Genomic DNA, 27,500 nt, shown 5'->3' on the forward strand with positions numbered 1-27,500 from the left:
CTCCCTCCCCCCTTCCCTCTTTCTCTAACACACACACACACACACACACACACACACACAGAGTACACACACACACACACACACACACAGAGTCCAATCACCAGTCTGTAAATGAAATTAAGGATAAAATCTTTCCAAATCATTGATCCTAGAGACACACGACTTTTGATGTAATCTCTAGATTCAACCATTGATTATGTAACTTTGATTATTAATGAATTGTTATCCTCCAGATATGTGCCTGATTGCTATAAATCAGCAATTGTACCCCCACTATATATATATATATATATATATATATATATATATATATATATATATATATATATATATATATATATATATATATATATATATAAGTATCAATCCACTATTAAGGTGACCACTGTGAAATGCACCAATTGGAGGACCAAGCATATGTCTTGTTCAAATTGATTAAACTTTTCAATCTTTGTTCAAATGAGTATAGTTTGATTCCCTACAATGATTTATGAACACAATTCTGATGCTTGATGATCACAATGGTATATAGAAAATTACTCGGTCCCCCTAATGTTTTACTAAGTGTTTCTGTAGCTTTAAGGAGACATTTGGTAAAAACATGTTTTTAGGGAGACCACATTAAAAAACCGTTTTAGGGAGCCCAGTATATGTTTATATATGTGTATACCTAAGAGTGCATTTTCAAGTGAGCTACCACCAAATTGTCTAAAATAAAGTAAGTCCTTAAGATTAAGAGCTTCATGGCCATAGTGTCGAAGCTTATCCCAGTGTGCGTAGAGTGAAGTGGCCGAGCAACGCATTTACTAACTCCTGGGAAGGTCCATCCCTCAGAAGGGGCGCTCAGGGAAATAACCTGGGACTCAAACACGGCAAAAAATATTCCCAGTTGCTCCGTGCGCCATTGTTTTTGCAGTCCCCGACCCCTTTAGAAACCTGACGACCCAGGTTAAGATCAGAGATAGAAGGGACCAGGCAGAGGAGTTTATTTGTTGTTGTTGTATACCACTGAATGGACTTGGTTTGTTTTGTTTTGTTTTTAAGGGTTTTACGGCGCTTGCAACACATTAAGGTCATATCAGCGCCAGTAAAAAGGAAGAAAATGGGATAGTAAAAAGTTCTGGAACTACAATTAGAGCACCCAAGAAAAAGTAAGGCAAAGGGGATTTGTTTCAAATAGGAAACAGTAGATTCCAAGAGCCCACTATCAAAGTACTTAGTTTGAGATCACCTAAACGTCTCATTCAGACACAAGCACAGGTCCCAACAAAGAGGGATACACTCAAATGTTTACAAAGCATAAATAATATGTAAACAAAACAATAAAGAGCATAACAGACAGATGATTTACAAGGGAAAAATATAATCTCCCAAAACTCGAACTATACATTTGACTGTTTCCCTCCCAGCCAGGTCCTGGACAAAACCAAGTAATCCCATCCCGAGACAAAGACAGAAAACAAGTTGGAAAACAGACATAGGGGGATAGAAGACGCAACGAGTACGTCCCTGCCCATTATGGGAAGTCGGAACCCCACCCAGTGAATGGAGTTGGATGGATAGGACAGCAGATCTGATGGACACAATGAACGGCTTCAATCAACATCTCATTCACTTTAACTTGCACAATGCTTGCTTTGGTTTCGTGGTAGACAGTTTGTCTGACGCCCGAGTTGCCAGGGTTCGAATCCATATTTGTGGCGATGCAGAGTCATTGTAAAAGTCTCATTTACAGTCTCACTTGTGTTAATTGGAGTACGTTACTGAATTGTAACAACGTTGTTCGTGTCCATATAAATGTACTACCAGCTTCACGTTGAGCTCATTGTGGGTTTTATGATACATCAAGCTCGTGTAAAATTACATTTACATTTGACCGAAAAATGATACATAACGATAGAAGTCTACAAATCATATTGCAGGTTTATTTCAGTTCCAAAAGCCATCACAAACATTCATCCACTGTATCACATAAGTCTTTGGTCACCAAATAAAAGCATGAAGTTTGCTATGTGTACAGTGCAACATAAAAGGATAGAAACAGTTTAACTGATAAAACCCTCAAATGATAACAAACCAATATGTTGTTGCTGGTAATTTGCTTAATTGCATTTGTTAAAAAGCATAAACTGTGAAGCAAAAGTGTTGAAAATCGTTTGAATAAAGTTTAATGCAAAAAAAATAATTCTTAAGCACTTTATGCCGTTCTAAGCTGTCGTTGCTGCATTTTTTTTCATTATTAATTATTATTATTCTGATTAAGGATGAGGGGATAAAGAAAGAATGAAATTAAATGCACAGAGATGTCATTTCTTGACAGTCACCTCTAAAGATTGCAACTCTTAAAATTATCATAAAAAGAATAGTGAAATTTTACATTAGGTATCTAGAAAATGCTGAACATAAAGCTACATTGGCCAATTAAGTTAGGGTTAGTAGAAAGACTTTTTATTCTGCCATATCTGATTCTTTCAGATAGTTCTACATAGCTGCCAACTTTTCAAAAATAAAATAAGGAACGCTCATTTGGCCCGGGATGAGGGGCGATGTGTGCCGAAGCCCCCCCCCCCCCTCCCCCCCCCCCCCCCCCTTCATCGAATCCCAACATATAAAAGTCAGCCTTTTTAATTACTATTACTAACACTAACAAGTTTGAGATGACAGAGGCTAGTCCAAATGTTGCTCAATTATCGGGTTTAGTACCAGTACATTTGAATCGTTAAAATGACACTTTCCACAATGATTGTTGTTTTGTTTTTAAGGGTTTTACGGCGCTTGCAACACATTTAGGTTATATCAGCGCCAGTAAAAAGGAAGAAAATTGGATAGTAAAAAGTTCTAGAATTACAGTTGAAGCATCCAAGAGAAAGTAAGACATAGGGGAACTGGGAACAAATAGGGATCAGATGTAGATTCCAAGAGCGTATCACCAATGTACTTAGTTTGAGATCACCTATAAGTCTTATCCGGACACAAGAACAAAATCCAACAAAGAGGAACACACTCAAATGCTTACATTATACATTAAAAAATAACAAATATAGTAATAATACATAACAGAGAGATGATTTACAAGGAAAAAAATATCATCTCCCAAAACAATAAATATGCATTTGACTGCTTCCCTCCCAGCTAGGACTCCGGCGAGGGCCAGGAAAAAAACAAGTAATCTCATTCCAAGACAAAGACTGAAAGCATGTTGGAAAACAGATATAAGGGGATAGAAGACACAGTGTGTACCTCCCTGCCCGCTATGGGAGCTTTCCACAATGAGATCAAAATTCAGAACGGACAATATAAAGAAAGAATTCAACTGCCTCAACTTTGATAAGGACCAATAGACAAGAAGCACAATTGTAAAATAAATGAAATAACTTAAGATGGTTAGAAATGCATAACTACCAACCTGGTACATCACTTGAGAGGGCGTTTTGGGGTAAAAATTAGGTGAGTTCAGATAAAAAGTAGACGATTGCATATATGTTTTCTTTCATGCAACATAATGGTCTTTAAGTAGTATACTATAATAGTAGTTATAGTAAAATGCACCTCTAAATATTAGAGAATTCCTACTTCTTTACTTTGACAAGATAAACACACCTAAAAATGGAGTATACTTATTTTTCTTGAACCTAAACCGTTACAAAAGCTTGCTTGAAAAAAAAAAAATTAAAATCAGATGAAGATGTTTTTAAAGGGATTAAATTTATATATTTCATAAATTAATAAAGGGAAATAATCATTGTCATCTTTAATCAATATAAGCAATTGATTTTCTTATTGAATACCTTCCAATCAAAAAGGTGGATTTAATTTTATTCTTAATTAAAATATTTGTAACAAATAGTGAAAGTATCAATACTGTCTTAGAATATTCAAAGTATATCGAGGCTAACATCCATATCCTATGCAAATCTCCAATACATTATGAAAGGTTTGAGTAAAATACAGGCGTCATATAAACGAATGGAACTTTTTTAATTGTTTGTTTGTTGCTTTAGGTCTCTTCCAACACAATTGAGGTTATATGAGAGACCGCTGAAACAAAAAAAACAAGCAACCTAACAAAAATAGTACAAATGTAAATCAAAATCATAACCTAAAGATATCATAAGCTAAATTATAAATAACCAAGAACAAACAGGCAGAAGATTTACAGAAAAAAAATATCTCCTGTCAAAAATACAATCACAAACCAAAGAAGCAGGATAGGCTAGTAAAGAGAAGAAGAAACGACATCACTATCGGATCGTACACCCATGCGCACATCATAGGTATATGATTCAAGGGTGATGCTCCCATCCAACCACCCGCTTTTTAGTGGAAGTATCAATACTGTCTTAGAATATTCAAAGTATATCGAGGCTAACATCCATATCCTATGCAAATCTCCAATACATTATGAAAGGTTTGAGTAAAATACAGGCGTTATATAAACGAATGGAACTTTTTTAATTGTTGAAAATCATTTATGATAGAGGCATAATTCAAATTAAAGAGCTACACAAATGGAGATTATGCTCTCACTGGACACCAATAATAATGATAATAATAATAACAACAATAGTAGTAGTAGTAATAGTAATAATAATGGATCAATAATAATAATTCATTAGGCTCACATGGCTTTTTTACCACAAATTAGTCAAAAATTACAAAATACGGATTTTGAACTAAAAATAAGCACTTACTGACTCAGGAAGTCAAATACGGAACAAATCCGTTTTTAACAGAACGGTTGACAGCTATGGTTCTACAAAGCATTTGTCTCTCAAGCTGAGCAAATGAATGTTCATATAATATAAAAAAGGATATTGCAATGATGAACAGATTGTACTATATAAAGATAAAACGTTTTTGTAAACCCCCAAAATATGTCAATAACACTATACAATACAATGAATGTAATACAAATCAAATTCATGATTGTCATTACACCGATTGAAACGCTCTTTCCCTTCTATATTTATTTCTTTCATTAAAAATCTTTGTCTTCACCAAACTAATTAGTGTACCTTCAGGGATTCCTTTTTGTGAAAATATCCTGTGGTGTTTTAAGAACAGAATAATTTCAGACTTTCTAGGTAATGATCCCCTTGAACCATGTGCTGAAACATCTCCGACAAAGTTTTTAAAATATGACTTGACTCTATCTGTATCCTCATCTGACCATGACATGTATCTCCGATTTTTGCTTGAATTCCTCTTGGGTTCAGTTTGTTTTGAAGAACACGTAAGCTGATTTGGCACTCCTGCTTCACCATCAAATATTTCTTCTTGATTTGCAGCTGTTACTATGGATGTTCCAAAATTTGCATTTGAGTCTCTATTCACTACAGAGTCATTTGTTTCAATGTTACAATTTCCTTCCCCAGTGACCGATGCTGAGTTATCAATTTGACCCAAAAAATGACCAACTTCTGTTATTTCTCGTATTGCAAGTGGACACTGATAAATGTTTTGATTGATTGATTCACTGTGTCCCATATGTCGATAGAAGACATCTCTCTCGTGTTGTGGGACATCAAGTAAGGCAAATAATGTCGAAGCTCGGTGCCTGAATTTATCAGCTATTAACAACTGGGGTTTCTCTAAATCCTTTACTAAGGAAGTGACATATTTGATGGCAATGTAACCACTTACATGATCTTTGGATATTCCTGTATTTGGAAAAAGAAATGGGTTGTCTGAAATATCAACAGCTTTACGCTCCTGTGCAAGTTTCCTTAAAGGCTGAATTGTGTCATTGGGTATCAACACAGGGACCAACATCTTGCTTCCCTTTCCAGACTGATAGGCCAGCTTATACTTCTCAAGTAACGCTTTTTCCAGAGGATCAGTGACATGTTGTACAAGCTGGGGATCAACCCATACACCTGAATCTGCATCATTCCAGTCTTTTAACAACATCCTTGCGGGTTCTCCGCCTCTCCTCGCATTAAACATTGTAAGCCTAGCTACGATGACATTGCGAAGCCTAACAAACATATGTGAATCAAATAATTGATAATCATCCTCACAAATACGGACCATCTCTTCAGTAATAAATTGCCGTAGCTTCTTTATATCATTCTCTAATGGCATCTCTTTGGTTTTCTCAAATTTGTTCTCTTTGCTTCACATTGAACTCTGGCTGTAAAAAAAATACTATCCCAATTATAATCCAGGACAGCTTTGAACAAATCTATCTCTGCGGATTCTTCCATTTTGTTTTGCATTATATATCCCCTTTTAAGAAATTAATTAACTTTTTCAATATAAATCCAATTGAAAGCTTCAAGCCTGCTTTCAATGTCCCATCCTCTTTCAAAGTCATTTCAGAAATGGTTTGCGATATTTCATTAAAGTTACAACGCTTCACCACGTCCTCTCCAGAGAAAGAAGGTTGATTTGTTCTCTTCCTAGTTTTTAAAATCAAATTTCCTAAGATGCGTAAATCACTCATTATAACTTTTCTCTCCTTCTTTGAACTTTTACTCCACAATTTTGTTCCTAACAATACTATAGCTTTGTCTGATCGACACAAATTTCCCACTTCATCATTCCGAAATTTGTCAAGAATATTCTCCTTTATTTCTTTACTTGCATTGGGAGCCACGGGATAAAATTTTACAACCCCAGTACACAGAGCATGCTCAGTACTACATTTCTTTTTGTGTTCATAAACCCTTCGTCCAGAGTAAAACCCCTTACAGCCAGCACACATAACAACTTCATGTGACCCTTGTGCTCTCTCACGCATAACTATTGAATTGTTTCTAGTGTTTGAATAAAAAATGCCCTTTTTCTTGAGATTCTCCATTGTTCTATCCCTTTCCTTTACAGGCTGTTTCATGGCCTCTGTAACTTCTGTCTCATCTTTGTGTTTCCTCATCAAATGCCTTGAGAGTTTTGTTTGCAACTGTCCACAGTATGGACAGGGTCTCCTTGGCTTTTTGTATTTCTATGGAAAAAAAAAGAAGAAAATAAAGCACATCATGCTATGAACTATGAAAATAAATCAATAGACAGATCGTATGCACATCAGCTACATGACAGCGATAGAGAGGAATAGCATTCCAAATATTTAAGGACTGGACAAGTAACTGTCATAATTCCTTCTTGTTATATACTTTTCTACCATCTATTCCTTTGGAAGAGGTATGTTAGATTTGTGGAGACCTCTGCCACATAACAAATCCAGTGAAAAGACGCCATATTTTTGTTTTGAAATAGAAATAAATAGATCAATCCACCCACTTCACTGGGTTCAGGGTTCCCTCTTCATTATAATCAAAATATGAACATAAATCGGAATAGTAACACATTGAAGTCTCATCTGAATACATAGATTGTCCTTTGTTGTTTCAGCGAAAAATCAGACAGAATGTCAAAAGAATTTTAGGTTTTTCCCCAACCACCCCTTGGAGGTATCAGTATCAGCGGAATGGTAAGCGTCATGTTTTTTACGTTGAGCAACAAAATTTACTCCAAATGCTTCACTCGACCCAGGCGGAAAAGCAATCAAGAATAGACCCAAGTCCTATCCAAAGACTAACATTTCATTTAAGTTTATTGTAGGCCCTTGGCCAATCGACAAAATTCAATTCACATAAATTATTTACAACAATCAGAAATTAATTATATCAATAATAGTAATAGAATGCAATGAAGGCAATATCATAATAATAATAATAATAATAATAATAATAATAATAATAATAATAATAATAATAATAATAACAGTAGCGGCAATAAGTAACAATTAATATAGTAACAAAAGTAATAATAGACTATAGTTCATAGTCATAACAATGACTTTCTTTGTCATTGAGGGAGTGAGAAAACATCACCGGCTGGCAGAACAAACAGCCGACATCAATCAAACGTCCTCCAGACCGGTTGAGCATCGGCTTCATTAATTCCTTAAAGACTTCCCCCCAACTGCCTGAACGATGCTGATGCCCAGACAACTTAATCCTGATTTATATTTTGTGGGAATGAAATATGACATGTATATGCCGGAAATAGTTCAATAACAAACACACTGTTCAGATAGAAAATATTTGAGTCTTGCCTTTGTTAATTGACACAGGTAAAGGAAAATAAATGCTAGTAAAAACGATCAGCAAGTTCGTGAACACTGCTTCTCAACTCGAACATATGTTTTCATCAAATCTACACACATCATGTTGTGAGCTGAATTTTAATGATCTCAGTTGTCATTGAAAGGAAACCCAAGAATTTTAGAATAAAGAAAAATATTGAACCTGGAAGTCAAAAGGGTTTGTAGCACAGCAGACATTATCAAAGTATAATTTTAGTACCGACAAATTAAAAAGAAAATGTGCTTTTCTTTAAATGCTCCCAATCATCATATACTGTTTAGGTTGCAAGATTAATAAAAATGTTATCTACTCTGATTCTCGTTAAGTTTCCAGCTGGTCTGTGAAAAAAAGCCTTAAGCATCATAGAAATACAAAGAAACAGTTTTAATATATAGATGGGTTGTAACAAAAAAACCATTTTAACACTTACAATACAAGCAATTTAAGTCTATTACAGACAAAAAAAACCCCAATAAAATAAACATGAACATTTTTATGGCTGGTTTCACTGATATCACTCACACATTGGGGTTTCAGATTCTAAGATGTCCACCCTATCAAATTTGGATTTGTGCTTGTTATGTAAATGGTAGCGTATTTTGCGACGCAGCACTGCCAAAACAGAAAAAAATGCAATAACACAAATGCAGCACCATGGAGGGGGTGGAAGTTTTCTTTTAAAAGGAATGGGTAAATTAAAATTGATCCCACAAATATCAAAGGAAAAGAATGACAAAAAAATGACTCACCATTGCACGTAACACGTTGGTTTGCAAGTGTATAGCATTCAGGTTGAACCTGGGTCCCAGACTGGCAACGAGGTTCAGTCTGTGATAGTTGTGGATGAGGCTCTGACTGAGTTGGGGAATGAGCACTAGGTTCCAGAGACAATGATGTACTCAGCATTGGGTACCTCACAGAGTACGTAGAGGAATCAGACTCGGAGTCAGCAACAAAATCGGGACCCTGTATATTTTGTGGAAAAGATGACAGATCAATCAATTTATTCATGTTGACAATAAACATGAAGAGCCATTGTTTAATAACCCAACTAAACAATTAGCTGGTTAATAATGCAAGTATAATAAAAAAGAGTTGAGAAAGGCAGACATATTGTCTAAGTATTTAATATGTTCAACTGTGCTTGGATAAATATAGATACACCAACCAGGGTTTCAGTAAACCGTTTTTAACCAACTCTTTAAATCCTACACCAGGACCAACAACTACAAAACAATTTTTTATATCACTACGATTCTGGACATATAAACGGGTGTCATTGCAACAATATGAACTTCCTAACCTTGCAACTGCAATATAGTAAACAAAAAAAGTTGATAAACATTACGATGCAAGAGAATTTGGACAAAATGCGAGATCAAAAGTATAATCCCAACAGAAGCTATTTTAATTTTTCCTGGAAACGCATCATTTTCACATTTTGTCAAATAAAAAACAAACGACTTCAAATGTGAATGGCTCATCAATGAATATCACTTCAAAATATAACAAGGAAGGTTTAAAATAGTGTTATTGTTGGCGAAGTCCACTGCAAAGAAAAATTTTTAACAACAAAAAACTAGGAGATCTCACTGGTGTAAAACAGTGTTGTCCTTGTCCTGAAATATTGTATTGCGCCTAACAGACTGCAGGTCTCATCTTTTGTGGCAAATGTGTTTTGTCCACCACAAAATATGTTGATGTGAAGCATTTTGAGCATGGTGCCAACTGTGGATAAACGCTATACAAATGTTATGATTTTATTTTAATGTACATACTTACCACAAATGAATCATGTGATATGGAACTTTGTTCTGCATCACTTTCAGGCTCTGAGTTGGAGTCTATATAGAAAATAAAAACAACAAAAAAAAGCTGAAGACTATCATCTGCAAGTTTTTCTCTAAACTCTTAAACAAAAAAATCATGCCATCTTGTGCTGTAAAAGGATTTTTTAAAAATTATTTACCTTATGACTATTGTCCTTTGGAAAAAAAAGAAAATTAAGTCCGAAACCTTCTGGCTATTTTCTTTTAAATTTCAAGAACGTCAGAGTTGGCAAGGGAGGACGGAAATATAATTCCAGAAACCAATCTGTCTATAATCATATCCATATGATAGTTTTTCGTTCAAGATTCAGGTACAGTCCACTTAGGATAATCGCAATACCTTGGGATCATCGAAAATGTTGGGATTAACCGAAATTCAGTTTCCTGTCCACTATTTCAACATTTTACACATTTATTGTCAACTCAAACCAGTAAATAATATTCTTAGTCCACCACATACAGAGCAATTTGATTGAAACAAAAACCATATGGCAGCCCCGTGTAGATTTGTCAACCAAAAGCAGCTATGAAGCAAGCCGATATCTTATTCAGATTGGAAGAAGTTTCAATCTTTTTTCTCAACAATTCAACATTTGTCAGAGTTCAAGAGATTAGCCTTAATGAGAGACAATAAGCTCTCACCAAACTCTTTGGTCACAATGCACAGTTGTTAATCCTAAAACAAAGGATATCGCTCAGTCTCTCTTTATAACTGTCATTTATAACCTGTTGTCAAGATTATGACCAGCCCCACCCCTCTTCTATTTAATGGCCACCGATGACGTCACAAACCCATACTGCAGAGCCCCGCCCTCTTTCGACTCTAACAGAGTGGTGACACACTACTGTAGCATTAAATCCTGCTCACTCTCGATTCTTCAACCTGTCACGATTTCATCCATGATGAAATTTAATCATGATATACTGTTTGATTTCTTGAATTTACCACTTTTTAAAAAACCGAAGTTTGTTGCAATTAACCAGTGACTTTTATATAGAATTATTTCCATTGCTTAGGAAATATTGTGATTAGCCGAAAGTTGCGATTAAATGAGTTGCAATTATCCGGAGTGGACTGTAATAGTATTACACATCATGACTCAAAAAAAAAAAAAAAAAAGCAAACTATGTGTACCTAAATGTTATTCATTTCCTCATCAAATTACATTCTTACCATTAACATCATAGATCACATCAAAAGGGTTGTCTGGATTGACAGCAAGACATTTTTCGGGATTTTTAAAGCTCAAATCTCTCTGATCTGAAGTTACAAAAGAAATAGCATATCTCAACATTAAACTATGATTTTGTGATATGGCATACTGTATGCATAAAGCAAGATGCAAAGACAGGTTTAAGTTTAAATTATTTTATATTCTTTTCAAAAATCCATTCTAGTTTTGCCAAAATAAAATAAACACGAGAAGTGTTGGGTTGGATAGCGCTAAAACTAAAAGTAGTAGTAGTAGTAGTAGTAGTAGTATTAGTAGTAAACGACAGATCTTACTCACTAGTGTGAATCTACAGTCTACAGAAGTTCCCGAATTATCTGACTCCACTTCCAAATGACTGACTGACAAGTGACAATCATCAATCGGTGTGTGTGTGTGTGAATGTCTACCCTATTGAAAATCTTAAATCAACTGTGATGTAATAAGAATGGCCAATAACTTACCATTTAAATTATCTCGGTGTCTCTTCAATGATGCCTCCAGCATCAATTTACCCCACGATGCCATAGACGTCTAGTTTGGAACTCAGCAAGTGACGAAAAAATACTTGCGGCTATAGAGAGGACGTCCGTCGGCCACTCTCTTTGCAAGTCAGTAGTCAGTGGTTATCAGATATCCTTGGTTCTTGAAAAATATAGAAACACAGCGGTTCATTTAAAAAGACTCTTTTGTAGATCAAGATATAATGTTAGGTATTGCACTTTAAAATCTCTTCAGACATAGAACGGGTCAACTTGACGTCTAGACCAAATCATTCGAAGATCGATATGGCAACAGCAACGTCTGGAATGGAGGATTTAAATGCGGCATCTGACGATTCTACTGCTATGACAGAAGATGCTCCATTTCACGACGTCGAGATGGCTTCAACTGGCATCAGGCATCAACATGCTACTCAATAATGGGTTTGATGAAGCGTTTGACTAAGAACTAAAGGCCGAGCTGATAACTGATAACCACCTACTACCGACTTGCAGAGTGAGTGAGTGCCGAGTGCCTCTTTATGCGCGAAATTGACTAAACATACGTTTCACGAAAAAAAGAGTTACTATGTTTGCTTGTCTCTTGTCACCAAGATAAGAATCCGGACCAAGATTCGATAAATCTGTTTCTAAAAATAGATTATAATTCGTATATCTTGTTCATTCCTCAGTTCATCAACTTTCACACAATTTTATATTAGGTTTTCATTACTATAAAAATCCATATAATGCTCTAGAATTTTAGAGAAAATTTCGGAAAGATATATTGCCTCACTATTGAAATATATCGATGAAAACACTGGTACCCCTATTGTACTTTTTTCAGGCGGTCACCTTATTGACCAACGTGAAAATTTAGGCATAACTCTTCTTACTGTGGTGTTTAACAAATAACTTCAATACTATGATTTACAATTATATATCCTTGACGGTTGGGTTGACAACCTTAAACTAAAAATAGAAAAGTGAATGTGCTAGAGGTCAAATCAATAGGGGGACCGGATTTTGGTCTCCCTATTGGTAAAGTACTGTAAAATGAACTAATAGGGGTACCAAAAGTCTCCCTATCCGGTATTAATACATATATATATATATATATATATATATATATATATATATATATATATATAAATTAGGAAGGTTGTTGTGATGATGATGATGATGATGATGTTGTTGTTGATGCCGGGTTTTTTTTTTTTTTGGGGGGGGGGGGGTTTTTAAGATAACTACTATGTTAGAGGTACTAGTACTAGTGTGCATCTTGTGTGAGTGACGAGTGTGTCTATGTCAATATTTTATTGTTATAAATGTGTAACCAAATGACAAATTGCCACTTTTTGGGGGACAATAAAGATACATTATTATTATTACTAATTAAGAAACCAAATTTAGACTCTGACAATTTGAATAATCACTGCCCTGTATCCAATCTTCCCTTCATCTCTAGGAAAAAAATTGTCTTGAAACAAATGAAAGACCACCTTTTGGCAAATAAACTGATGGAAAAATACCAATCTGCATACAGGGAAGGACACTGTATAGAGATGGCGTTTTGAAAATTGTCAACGACTTATTGCTATCCTGTGACAATGGCGAAGTGTCAATTCTTGCACTGCTTGACTTGTCAGCTGCATTTGATACTATCAACCACTCAATTTAAATCCAGAGCCTTTCGAATAGCTATTGCATCAACGATATTGTACTGCGACGGTTTGCATCATATCTTACTGGTAGGACCCAGTCCGTTTTAATTAATGGCAAACAGTCACACTCACACCCCTTACCACTGAGGTCTGGAGTTCCTCAGGGCCCAGTACTTGGCCCTGTACTTTACGACCTGTAATGCCATTTGGGCGAGTCATTTCTGCACATGGTGTGAATTACTATATATGCATGCCGATGATACGCAGTTGTACAAATCCGCTGTGCCATTGGGCATACATTCAGCTTCGACTGATATTGTGCAATGCTGCTATTTGGCAATGGATGCAGGAGCATAAATTAAAACTTAATGATGACAAAACGGAGATCATGCTTTGCGGCACTCCGTCAAATATTAAAAAGACAATATTACCATCAGTACTTGTTGGTGATTGTCACATCAGTATGTTATCCAAAGCGAAAAAACTTTGGCATTGTGCTGTGCTCGACGACTGTTATTGTGTCATTCAACCCACCTTCATAGTGTCCCCATGTGCTATGCGGTGTATGCAAGGTATCGTTGGTGTCCCTGTCCACGTTTGAACGTAGTTAGTTAACTTGCGAATAAACTATAACAACCTTAGAGCGCCTAAAAGTTTACATTTGTTTCATTCAACTCACCTTCATAGTGTCCCCATGTGCTATGTGTATGCATGGTGGCGTTGGTGTCCCTGTCCACGCAAAAGGAACTGCCCATCTTACGGTCAAGGATGTTTGGGTCATCCAGGAATGCATCGGGGGATTGCCACATGTCCAGATCTGACCACATGCAGCCTGGACGTGGAAGGAGGAAAGGATGTTTGTTTTGTTTTTAGGGGTTTTACGGCGCTTGCAAAACACATTTAGGTCATATCAGTGCCAGCAAAAAGGAGGAAAATTGGATAGTAAAAACATTCTAGATGTACAATTAAAAGGACTTGAGGAAAAAGTAAGACAAAGGGAAATCGTTCAAATAGGGAACAGATGTAGATTCCAAGAGCGTATACTTATTTTGAGATTACCTAAATGTTTAACCCAGACACTAGCACAGGTCCCCACTAAGAGGAATACACACAAATGTTTACAAATCATATGTTAAAAATATAAAAATAACAGTACATAACAGAGAGATGCTTTACAAGGAAAAAATATCATCTCCCAAAACTAACTAAATATTTGACTGTTTCCCTCTCAGCCAGGGCCAGGGCAAAACCAAGTAATCTCATTCCAAGACAAAAGACAGAAAGCAATTTGGAAAACAGATATAAGGGGATAGAAGACACAGTAAGTGCCACCTTGCCCACTATGGGAGGCCAGGAACCCCACCCAGGAGGAAAAGATGGGTTGGGGTAGAAAGTCATGACTCTTAACTCACTCAATCCTAGAGATTTTTGCCATTTTTCAAAATTGGAAAAAAAATGCATTAAAAATGAGCATGTACATAGATAGTTTTATTCAAATATCATTAACGTGTAAAAACTAAAAATATTAGCTTTGATACTACGCCTATAATTTGTCTCAGAAAAATGTAATATATAGGCACTTTTAGAATGTGAAGGGTTAGCAAGTCAGTGATTGTTTCGGGAGTTACAGGCTTTTCCTTCTCTCTACTAGCTCGATAAGACGACTCAAATTGAAAGGCAAAAACAATAATGTAATTCAATCCTACTTTCTACAAAAGTACTATAAATTGAACCAAAAGTATCATTTCTTTCATCAGACCATTCAATTAGCCCTAGTGGGGTATTTTAATTGAGATTTTGCGCCGAATTCGAATGTCGCTTTGTCTTAGCTAGTTGTCATTCTCAAGCTGCCTCAATCAGGTGTCAGCCATTTTGTGACGGAAATACGATTATAGCCTCAGCGCTGAAAGAGTTAAAGAGATTTCTTTTTTTCTTTTTCTTTACAGATATAATGAGGTCAACACTCACCTGCTCTGAAACTCCTATAGTTGTCGATGTGGAACTCTGCCTTCTCTCTTGGAGTGATGCAGCATCTGTCTTGGTTAGCTTCATCTTGAAAGTTATCGCTATCCTCATCAACATCAGCAGCATCATCATCATGACCATCATTATCCTTGACATAATTTAGATTATCACCATCAACATCAACAGGAACGACATCACCACCAGTTTGAGATTCTCCAATATCCTTGCTGACAAGATCACAGTCTCCCCTGGCTGTCGTTTCATTCTTATCAGAACTATCGACACCCTCGCTTGAATTCTGATGATGCAAAGTGCTGTTATCTCGCTCTAACCCCCGACTATCTTCCGTGACATTTGTGGGCAACTTTGGCTTTGAATTTGAACCAACTGATCTTCTTCTGGGGAGTTTCATTCTAGCAAGTGTGGCCAGGGTGATACTCAAAAGTCTCGTCAATGAAAATGAAACATCTCTGTCTTCAACGAATAATGATTCAGAAGCGCCAGAACTTCTGATCACACTGGCAAAATATTGAAGCTCGTCCCGAATCAGCTTCATGAAGACCATCTCCTCTTTACGACAACAACGAGGCCCATCGTCCGTCTCAATTTGAAAGCAATGCCTTCCAAAACAACGACTCTTCTTTCTCCGCTGTCGTTCCTTCAAAATAAAGAACTTGAATTCGGCGTACGTTCTTAGCAAATACTGAAAGTCCAGTCTAGGGGATATAGGGGGAATGAATTTCCTCATGAGTAGATCCATTTCTTGCCAGACAGAATTGGAAAGATGACTTTGTCTTCCTCGACAAGTTGGAGAGTCAATGTCTTTACCTTTTGTAGAACTAGATTTTCGTATACGACAAGTATAAGATAACTCTCCATGGAATACTCTGCAAAGGGAGAGAATTGCAACCGCATCATGGATTGACTTAATATCGTCGTAATCATTGTTCTGGGGATATGTGACGGTTTGAATATAAGTACTGATGGTATCTTTTTCATCTTCTTCGTCTGAAGAATCCTCATGGCTACCTACACTGTCGCACATGTTCAAAAACTCGTTCAAGATGCCGCTCTTTCTTCTTTTAGAAGGCGAGGAAAATGTTCTCATGCTGTTCCCTTCAGTTTCTACTGGAGAAAGCTCTGAAGTTGAAGTCGATGAGGATGCTGTTGAAGTAGAAAGCAGACCACCCCCGTCTTTCTGTGGACTCATTTGACACGAAGAATTCAGAGATATGAATTGCATTGATTGATTTTGACTGGGATCAGAATTTTCGTCGCAACATAAACCACAACAACAACAACATTGATTAAGTACGAGTTGATCACTATCACAACACGGGGAAAGTTCCCCAGTCTCATTTCTACGACTATCTATCCAATTATCCGAACTGAGCGTCTGCATCCACAGCATCAGGTCCTCGTGGCTAATTCTCAGAGCTTCCTGGTCGACTAAGGTGGAAAGACAAAATGGTTGTTTTACTTCAAACTGCAAGAAAAAACTACCCAAGAGGTTCTGGCGAACGTTATGAAAAGTAGGAAGACCTTCTAAAATGGTAAGAATTTCCAGAATTTTCTGAAAAATGGAGTCGACATCAGCCTGGTGCTTTTCTCTACGTTTCTCGTAAAACTTATTTGATTGTACATTCCATTTAGAAAACACAGCGTCTCTTTCACAAATCATAAATTGCTTCAATTTCTGTTCGACAATTGACAACTGTTCAGGTGGCAAATGAAAACACCTGGCCCATTTGAAAAGCCCAGTCAGTAGATAGGACAAGTCTATTGACATCCAGTGGCGACAGAAACCGTTTATCACATTTTCAAGCAACCTCGCCATATGCAAGAACAATTTCTGATTTTCTTCGTGCTGTGGTGACATGACGTGTGCTCCTGAATCGCAGCTGTCCAGACTAGATCGACACAAAAGCGGTGAATGAATAAGCTTGTAAGTTGTCGGGCAGACAATAAGATCTCCCCAAGGTATGTTCTCTGGAAAACTCTGACAATTTTTAACATTTATGGCACAAAAAGGACTTGACTGAAAAATAGAACCGTTGGACTCACAACCGTGTAATGCTGTAGTTAAGTTTGTCGTTTTTATCTTATTTGGTGTAGAATCTGTTTGACTATGACTAACATTTGAACTAATGGCACATTCTATCCCTGATGTATCAATATTCTCACTGAAATCTTCTGTAATATTTTCATTTAGGGTAAAATTATATTTGTCATTCTTTGAAACAATGTTATTTTTGTTGTCCATCGTTTCAATACATACTTCACTATCATTGTCCTTCGAAGCAATATCTGCAGTAGCCAATACGTTATGACACCCTTCATCCAAATTATGCAAATCATTTTGAGAATTCATAGGTTCCTGATTATTTTTCTCATTGGACTTGAAACCCTCACACGTCTCCCGATCACAAACATCATCATTACTACAATCGCAGTCGTCTAAATCTTCACAACCACAAATCGGAGCAAACATTTTAACATCCAACTCATTCTTATCTAAAAATTTGGGTTTGGAATAAGGTGGAGCAGAGGAAAGAATCTCAGACATGGGCAGAAATGAGCCTTTTTCCTTCAGCTGGTGGCTGACTGCATCAGCACAACCCCTCTCCCAACCTTCCTCACCCACATCCTCTTCTACCTCATCATATTGCTCGGTAAACCCTGTCTGAAATTCCCCATGCTCAAACGCCATCGACATCTCGACCATGTCTTGGGTAGCTGAGGCATTGGGGCCACTCTTCCTCTTCATCTTCCACTCGCTGGTACCGACTCCAGAGATGCTTTGTTTATTCCTGAGACAAACAACACCCTGGTTATTATCATCACCATCATGACTGCTCTGATTCCCATCTCTTTGGTTTGTGTTTAATGAGTCACCAGCCGACGTGCCTTCAACGACGTTGAAATCTGACTCTTCACTCGAAGAACCAAGACTAAGTTGTACATCCTCACATTGACTTTGAATTCCATCAATATCATTTTCAATTTGATCCAAATTCTCATCATCTTTACAGGCTTGATCAGCCAGAGATTTTTCAGAGCCGTGATAGTTTTCAATGGCAGCTTGAACAACAACGGGTCTTTGGGTTTCATTGATAGGTAAGGCAGAGGAACGGTTTGCATGAATCAATTCTTCAACATCTTTGTCAATGTTTGGAGAACAAGAAACAGATAAATACTCATCATTTTGTACAACTGAAACATTTTTACTCTCTGTGGCTCGGATTTTAACTTGTTTGACATCTTCTGAATTGGAAGACAAAAATCCATCAAAAGTTTTTAAAGTCAAATCCTCTGTCTTAGAATACTGTTCGACATTTCTAATTACTTCATTAGATTTATCCACTCTCCTTTCCCTTTCAACCTCGGCTAAACCATCTGGCATGACGTCATCAGCTGATTCATTTTCCTCATCTTGAACAAACGCCACTTCGCTACTGTTAACTGCAGAGATCACTTCTTCATCTGTTGTAGAGAAATCCTTTTTCACTGTTAATATTTTTATATTATTGTCAACATTTAATTCTTTTGTTTCTTTGGCATTGTGCCTTTCCTTTGTTTGCAAGCCTTGCTTATCACTCTCACCCTCCACAATAAGACAATCTTCCTTAGATTCCTCAAATGCTTCCTGGGACTTTGACCTGACTACACAAACATTTTTCCTTGTATCCTCTATCGCACCCTCTTTACCACAGGACGAAGACGAACTCGTTGGCACCTCCATCCCAGCATGCCACGAGCTGGTCATATCCCAGAATTTTGGCGTTGAAGAGTGCGCAGACCAAGAATGTCTAGACCCCGTTCCTCTCCCAACCCCTCCTTCTCCCACAACCTCATCTTTTTGATACATCCGAAGAGGCAGAGGGGGGGCCAGTTGGGAGCTTAACTTTTCAACGAGCTCTTCTGCTGCTGGAGTTGATTTCTTTCCTGCAGCGGATATGTCAGAAAAAACAGCTAAAGTTTGACGATTATGGGGATGATGAAGATGATGGGGGTTCAAGTTAATGCCGAGACTGTAACGGAAAAACTGTTTGCGCAGAATGATGTTTGGGTTATCGTAGATACAGTCAGAGCCCGGCGATGAGGTTGTTAAAGAATCATTTGCATTGTCTGACGGAATTTCTGTGTCAATGGATGTAGCCAGAGGGGCAAGACCAGCGGGTGATGGAGGTGGAGGTGTTTTAGATGGTGATGTGGCTGAGGTGTTACTGCCAGGCACAGATGAGACGTCCAATAAATTTGTAGAAGTTTTAGATACTGAAGAGGATGGAGTGGACGGATCATTCTGAGAATCCTGTAAGGTAAAAAATGTTTATCTAGTGAGACAAAAATAAATATTAAAAATAAAAAAAAAAAAATAATAAAATTCCCTTTATTCATCCCATAGGGGAAATTTGTCTCTAGGGTCTATTCCAAGGGAAGACTGGAATAACCCAGACGTCAGCCGCAGTGCAGCGCTGCAAATTGAGCTAGGGCGAGATGACTTGCTCAAGGTCACACAATGCAGCGGCGGGTGATCAAACTCGATACCTTTCGGGTATGAAGCAAAGACTGTACCGCTGAGCCACAATGCCACACTTTAACCCTCTCCTTACCAACTATAGGAAAATTGTCACATTCGTTACGATACAACCAAATTTCTGTTGTATATCATAAACTTTTAAATAAAATGAAAGTGTATTGTATAGCATGTATTGTTAAAGAAATTATCTATCGCAAGAACTTACTGCTATTGTGAGTAACAAAAATTATATCTTTGTGTTAGTTGCGTGTGAAGTTTTGGGGAAAATCCTGAAAATGGCTGGTAAGGAGAGAGTTAATGAAATTCAACTCATCTCAAAGTGAGAAATACATTTTGAAATGCTTTTTTAAACTTATTTCACTAAATTGGGTGTTTAAATAAAACTACCAAATTTCTACTTCTTATTCAGATGCAGTTCTTTCTGCATTTTCTCTGCATCCTTTTTCATATTCAAAATTTGTAAATGCAGATCTCCGGGTACATTATTCAATCACACCTTAGTCAAACAATGAGGTAGAATAAATATAACACAACAAAAAGCTTATCAACCATTAGCCACTTTCTAAATGTGACCCCCCCCCCCCCCCCCCCCTCCTCCACTCCCCTCCCCTCCAAAACAAAAAAATATAAAAGACCCACTGAACCAGAGTTTATCCCAGTTCAACCCTAAATAACACGAATAAGTGTAGCCAGTGAGTCTTGCATGTTCATAGAGATAGGGTACTAGTCTATCACTAAGTATTTTCTGCCAGATCCAAAAGACCTAACAATCCAACTACTGCTGAGTGAACAGTGATAATAACAGAGTATATATATATTGTTGTTAGTATTATTACTATTAGCATTCTAATGAAAGAGTGAAAATGGACAGGCTTCGTATGGGAACAAAACAGACAATGGACGTTTCGGGTACAAACCCTTCGTCAGCACAACAATACACAAATTAACGTGGAGAACAAATAAAATAAAATGCAATTTTTTTTTGTTTTCCACGTGAAATTATTTTGACTTGAAAGACTAGCAGTGCTACCGACTACCACATACGCCCCCGCATTTTCTTTTAAAAATCTAATCTGTCATTCAAACACCCCCCCCCCCCTCACTACATACAAACACTTTTAAATAAAACTCAAAATTCAACCAGTTTAGCATTTAGTCCTACCTGGTAATGCGATGATCCTCCCGACATGTCATCCAGATGTGGCATTCCTTCGTCGGGCAACACGGGGGAGGCTAAAACAACGCTGACCCTCTGCCTCATGTTTTCCAGGGTCTCATAGTCGGGTTCGATCTCAAACCCTCCGTCTTCACCCCCCGATGATTCTTCTTCACCACCATCTTTCCCCTCATTACCGTGTTCAATATTTCCAGATCTGTCGTACAACTCACTCGCCCTCATTCTAACATCCTCCAAAGTCTCATACTCGTGGTCCTGTCGACATCTTATCCGAGCTTCCACAAATCTATTCAAATCCTCACATTTCTGAATCTGCGCAAGCTCATTACTGAGTGGCACGGCTGAGCTAGCTGCAGCTGCAGCTTCAGCTTTTTTCACTTTGTTTTTAGAGTTGATCTTTGCGTAAAGGTCTTCAACATTCAAACATTCTAGTTTTGGTTTTCCAGTACCGATGCCGTTTGGAGTGGTAACAGCAGACGCACTGGTTGACGAGGACACAGAATACTGAAGTAATTCTTTCGCCCTTGCCCTGTCTCTCTCTTGCTTGCTCATTGACTCTGATTTTTCTTCATTATAATTAACATTAGACAAGAACCTTTCTGAAATCTCCTCCTTCACAGAATTAATCGTAGCGTAAGGATCCTCTTCACCGCCTTCCACCATGGATTCAGAAATCGAATCGCTGTTCTCTTCAGTCCACGACATGTTTGAAAAGATCACCTCAGCCTCTCCATTCGCATCTTGGCAAATCACGCTCACACACTTGTCCTTTCGGATAAGAATCACATTCTCTTTGTCATTCTGCGACCTTCTGGGTGTTTTAACAGAGGAAGTCACTCTTGCAAGATTGGACGTTTCAACCAATTCAGACTGTTCGTTACTTCGTAACGGATCATCACTCTTTCTCCTAAACCGCTGAGGCTTGTCGTAGTCTTTGAGATCATATTTACCTTTACTGCTACGTAAACGGAATTTACGTTTCAGTTTAGAGAACAATCCGCCGCTCGGAGACTGAGTCATCATCGGATTACTCGCTGCTTGAGCCGATGACTGGATCGGCAGGGTGGCAGATCGTTCACTGGCTGTTGCCAGCCTGGCCCCTACACTTCCAGATGCCACGTGGTTTTTGCTGCCATTGCTATCTTTTCTTGTTGACCTCTTCCTAAAAAGAGAAAATCTCTTTTCCTCTTCTTTTTCCTCCATTTTTTCAACATTTACCGATCCAAATGTTGAACCTTAATTGATTTAATTTCAAAATGAACATAAAATTATAGATATAATTTCAACAAATACTTTCTCACATCCTTGGGTGTGATCAGCATAAGGAATAAAAACACGAATCAAATTATTTAAAGAACAACTTCCAGTCGTAAAAGGTCATCATGCTCGTTTTGTGGAATTGGGGTCATCAGTCAAGGGAGATCATTTGGCTCGATTATCTCAAGATGCCATTTATTTTTCTGTATGAATATAAAAATAACCATAATAATTTTGTTAATAATAATAATAATAATAATAATAATATATAATAATAATAATAATAATAATAATATAATAATAATAAATAAAAAAGAAAAACTAAAAAAAAAACACTTCAAGATAATAAAATAAAAAGTAAATAAATAAATAAAAGTTTAATTATTCTTTATTATTAATTTTGAAATTTTTTCATAAATATGAATATATCAACATAGCACATTTCTACAGCATCAACATACTCAATGTGCTTTAAGACGCCGCATTTACTCCCTAACACACGGAGTAAAGACATGTCTTGTATGTTAAGAGCTCTATTTAACTCTCTCCTTAGCGGTAATTTTCCGGATATTCCCAAAAACGCCACACCCAACATATACAAAAATAGATTGACTTTATTCAAACATAATAGCTATTAGTTCTTGCTATACATATTTCTTTCTGCTAAATGAGCTCTTCAAAACACAGTGTTAATATACTTTAACTATAGCAAACATTTTTGTTCAAATATTATTATGATGTACAAAAGAAATCAAAATGAGAAAAATGTTGGCTGCATCGTAACGAATCGATTTTCCTATGGGTGGTAAAGAGAGGGTTAAAAGAACATTGATTTTTCCCATATGCTAATCATTGAGTCTTCTGATATTGCTTGCCTTTATTACACGACAAGACACTGCAGTCTAAATAAATATAGTAAATAATTAATTTATATAGCGCCTAAAAATCCACGTCAATTGTGCTCTGCTGCGCTTTACATAATTTAAAAAAAAAAAAAAGTATATCAATCAAACGACGTTAAAGCAATGTCAGGGTTGAATGGATGACAGTGATCATGGAAAATTCAGGTCTTGCCGTTGCGTTTCATTCATCGTGTTTCATTGACAAAGGGGGTACATGATGAAATTATTCGTCTTCGTGAATTAAATAATAGAAGCTTCCATTCCATTTAACTATTTTGTCACCAATTTCACAGTGACTTAGACTTAGAAGACTGTCACATTGTAATGATAAACACGGTGGGGTGGGGAGGTCTTTTAGACTTAGAGTTGAGGTTAAAGAGGCTGACTCGACTGCTGGGCATTGAAATCGAACTGTCTCCTAATCATAATCCTGACTAATTAATTGATGTCTGCTGATTCAGACAGATTATTAGTAGATAGGAACTATTATTGATTATTATTACATATTAAATTATTATGAGTCGTCTCCCCACCTTTTTAATATTCAATAGTAATCATAGTAGTTGGTAGCCTTGCCTTATCACTGTCACTGTCACTCACAACTCATCATACTCACACTACACTACTACTACTACAGACTACTGAACTGCCACTTCATCATATTGATATTGTCATTGCTGCACCATTGTACTTGTACTTGTATCCTCCACATGAGATTCATTTTTACATAGCACATCGCCACCTGCATGTGACTGGAGTCGGGTTGTTTGTAATTGTAGTGCAGAGGCAGAGATCAGCAGACAGAGAAGGCCAAACTCACTTAGACTTAGACTTCACCACTTCTGTGTACGTGCGGTGACTCTCTGTGGACTGTGACTGTGATTGATGCTGTGCAACAACTGACAACAGTCACAGGTTCCTACTTCCCAAATTATTGTCTATATCCACAAAGTAAAGACGAGAAAACAATTTAATTACCCAATCTTCAAATCTTTATTTTGTGCATTACGAAATCACTCACCTTTAAAAAATAAAATATTTGATATCGATAGAAGTAATCATTGAATTAGTCATAACACTGGAAACTTCATTGTTTTCCTTCCTCTCTCTGTGCCTCTCTTACTCTTCATATCTTCACTCACAAAAGAGTTCTAATGATATGAGGAAGCGATTAAAAAAAGATAACTGCAAAATTTAATGCCATCTTGGGTCTAAAGGATTATCTTTCTTGACAATGAGATTCTATCTTTAGTGGAAGGAAAAGAAAAAGAATATGGAGCGAATTAAAGTTGTCATCTAAACATGGAGTTGTAAAGAATGACATCATTTTAAATTATCACCGCTGAAGGGCAATGACCCAATAACTTTAGCGGTAAATCACTCGGTTATCAGGCAAAAAGTTATAACCGCTACCTCCCCCCCCCCCCTTTTTTTTTTTTTTTCTTGTTTTGTTTTGTTTTGTTTGTTTTACGACAGGTTTTACGACGATGTTGGTGTTTCCATCATTGTGTTACTAGTCCCAGGCCACTTATTATAATAATATGTAAATGCAGTTAATGGGTTGGGGGGGGGGGGGGGGGGGGTCTGAAATATTCATTATATTATTTATTAGCTAGAATGGAAAGCCATTTTGTCTTCACGTGTCATATTATAACACTGTGTCCCTATGTAGTCTAGTGGTATGACACTCGCTTTCGGATCGGAAGGTCCTGGGTTCGAGCCTCGCTCGGCGCATAGTTGAGTCCTTGGAAAAGGCTTTTTACTCAAATTCGCTCACCGTACTCGGGTGTAAAATGAGTAGGAACCTGTCCGTCAAAACAGCGTTGTCTCTGTCCGAAATAGAATTGTAATATCGCCTAACAACAGGCGTCATGCCCTGTCCTACATGTTAAGTGATGTTGTTGGCCAGGGACCCCTTGTAAAGCGCACTCAGCACGTTTAGTGAATATTGCGCTTTATAAAAGCTCTTTTTTTTTAACTTAAAAGGCAGGGGGAGACCAAGAAGAAGATGGCCACAAGACATCGGTAGATTCGAACCTTTGATTGGGCACATGGAATGTGTGCCTTGAGAGGAAATTAGTTTACGCACAGTTTCCTCTTTCCATCTAATAGGGAATAGGTTGCTGGCTCTGATAGATTTAGCAGAAAGTACTCTCCTCCTCCTCCTCCTCCTCCTCCTCCTCCTCCTCCTCCTCCTCCTCCTCCTCCTCCTCATCTCCTTCTTCTTCTCCTTTCAGCTTATCCCGCATTTTGCAGGGTTGCCATAATGAATGCCACATCTCCATGTATCTCGGTTCATAGCATCACCTTCCTCCAGGCCCAGTTCTTTCATAAATATCGTCCTATTCCAACCATCTAGTCTTTGGGAGACCCTTTTTCCTCTTTCCCACTATTTGTAAGTCCAATACTTTCCTTCCCACGTACTCTCTCTCTCGTCTCTTTACATGTCCGAACCATTTCAGTCTATCTTCTCTCATCATTGTCCACGTCAATTCCATTCTACAGTCGTGGCCAGGGCCAGGGCCAGGGCCAGGACAAAACCAAGAAATCTCATTCCAAGACAAAGACAAAAAGCATGTTGGAAAACATACCAAAACTAGAGGTGCCTAAATGAGCCAGTAAAATGGAGAGAAAAATAAAGTGAGTAGATGTGACTCATATATAAGGGAACAACACAAAACAAACAACGTTTCGGCCCTTGGCCTTCGTCAGGAGACAAAAAACACAAACGAAAATTAAATATGTAAATTTACAAATTATCACATTTCGTCAAATGTGGAAACAATGTAAAAGTAAGGAGAGGGCGTCATGTGAGGATGCAAGAAGAAACACAAGAAAAAGAAGGCGGAGGAGAAAAAACAAAACAAAACAAGACACAAAACAGATACAGGGGGATAGAAGACACAGTGGTATCTCCCTGCCCACTATGGGAGGTCAGGAACCCCATCCACGACTGGGTATCTCGAACACCCGAGTTGTTCCATTGTCTCGCTGTAACAGCTCTAGTTATCAAATGTGACCCCTCGTCTCAAAACGGTATTATGTCGGAACGAACCAGATGCTTAAAAGTCGAATGTAGTGTTAAAACTGGTCAAAAATATAAATTGTTGACATTAGCACCCTAAAATATGGTATCCATTCTCCTCAATAAAAAATACAAACTCAACACAAGTCTGGTATTTCTGGCTATAAATTCAATTTTCAACATCTTAACCATCCCGACTTAATACCGTTTTGATGCGAAAGGTCACATTTTGATGGGGAGATAATTGATTTTAATGATAGTTATTATGTCCCTTTAATTTTTTCCCCTTGGAAACTGCGATTTTTTTTTTACATTTCAAGTAGTAAGCAGCTCTGACTATGTAGATAGCATTGATCGGTGTGTCTTATTCGAAACCGCCGAAACCCGACGAAACCTGACGAATCTCGACAAAGTTATGGGAAGTAGGTAGCAGTGGGGAGTGAACCTAGAACTCAGGGAAGTGTACACCATTGGGGATTGAACCTGGGAATGGGTTTCGGTGGGTTTCGTAAAAAAGACACACCCGTATTGATTACTATTCCTATCTAAATTCCCCTATCTATGAGTGTACCAGGGTTATCAAGTCAAACTAAAAGAAGGTTTTTTAAAAAATATTTATTTATTTATTTATTTATTTATTTATGTAAATATTTATTATTTTAATTATTTAGTTAGTGAATTATTTTGTTTTGTATTTACTTGTTTATGAATTTTTATTTACAATAATATATTCATTCATTTTAAGTTTTATCTATTATGTTTTATTCATTATCATTTATTCAAATATATGGCTTAACCCTCTCCTTACGAGCTATTTAATTTTCAGAATTTTACCCTAAACTTCATGTTCACCACAACACAAAAATAGATTTTTCAAACGGATTAGCAACGAGTATATTCTATATTTTGTTCAGAAATCTGAGCTCTGCAACACATTGTCGAGTTTTTATGGCTATAACTCTAACAAAATGAAATCAGAATAAGAAAATTGTTGGCTGCATCGTAACAAATGTGACGATTTTCCTATGGGTGGTAAGGAGAGGGTTAAAGTATCTTATCTTATCTTTGTTTAAGCCAATAACTTTAAGGTCAATATCCATGTTTTGCTTGTTTTTAAGGATTTTACGGCGCTTGCAACACATTAAGGTCATGCCAGCGCCAGTAAATAGGAAGAAAATGGGATAGTAAAAAGTTCTAGAATTACAATTAAAGCACCCAAGAGAAAGGAAGACAAAGGGGAACTGGGAACAAATAGGGATCAGATGTAGATTCCAAGAGCATACCACCAATGTACTTAGTTTGAGATCACCTATAAGTCTCATCCGGACACAAGGACAAAATCCAACAAAGAGGAATGCACT

General features: G+C 37.2%; 2 protein-coding genes across 4 annotated transcripts in view; both read right to left on the reverse strand.

Moving 5' to 3' along the window:
- LOC144959093 (uncharacterized) overlaps window positions 1–24,256 on the reverse strand; it is a 40,650-nt gene extending 16,394 nt beyond the window's left edge. The window contains exons 1-4 of one of the 2 annotated variants that reach the window (XM_078891482.1): window positions 24,136–24,256; window positions 20,941–22,415; window positions 15,242–19,550; window positions 13,953–14,105 (exon numbers count right to left, since the gene is read on the reverse strand). In XM_078891482.1, coding sequence (XP_078747608.1) covers window positions 13,953–14,105; window positions 15,242–19,550; window positions 20,941–22,158 — 5,680 coding nt within the window. In that variant the 5' untranslated portion in view covers window positions 22,159–22,415; window positions 24,136–24,256. Of the gene's footprint in view, window positions 1–13,952; window positions 14,106–15,241; window positions 19,551–20,940; window positions 22,416–23,647 lie in introns of both variants that reach the window. The other variant, XM_078891483.1, reaches the window with a different exon arrangement.
- Window positions 8,281–11,868, reverse strand: LOC144958894 (uncharacterized). 2 transcript variants are annotated; one of them, XM_078891171.1, is made up of 3 exons: window positions 11,592–11,868; window positions 9,870–9,931; window positions 8,281–9,053 (listed from the first exon to the last, which is right to left on the reverse strand). In XM_078891171.1, exons 1-3 carry the CDS (start codon window positions 11,653–11,655, stop codon window positions 8,628–8,630), a joined length of 552 nt encoding a protein of 183 aa, XP_078747297.1. In that variant the 5' UTR covers window positions 11,656–11,868; the 3' UTR covers window positions 8,281–8,627. The 2 variants fall into 2 exon arrangements, with proteins under 2 accessions (XP_078747297.1, XP_078747295.1); XM_078891169.1 differs by having other exon boundaries at window positions 11,091–11,868.
- Window positions 24,257–27,500: the final 3,244 nt, after the last annotated feature.

The sequence above is a fragment of the Berghia stephanieae genome, chromosome 13 (genome assembly GCF_034508935.2).
Source record: "Berghia stephanieae isolate SIO BIC M18660-M18661 chromosome 13, UCSD_Bste_1.3, whole genome shotgun sequence".
Taxonomy (NCBI): domain Eukaryota; kingdom Metazoa; phylum Mollusca; class Gastropoda; order Nudibranchia; family Aeolidiidae; genus Berghia; species Berghia stephanieae.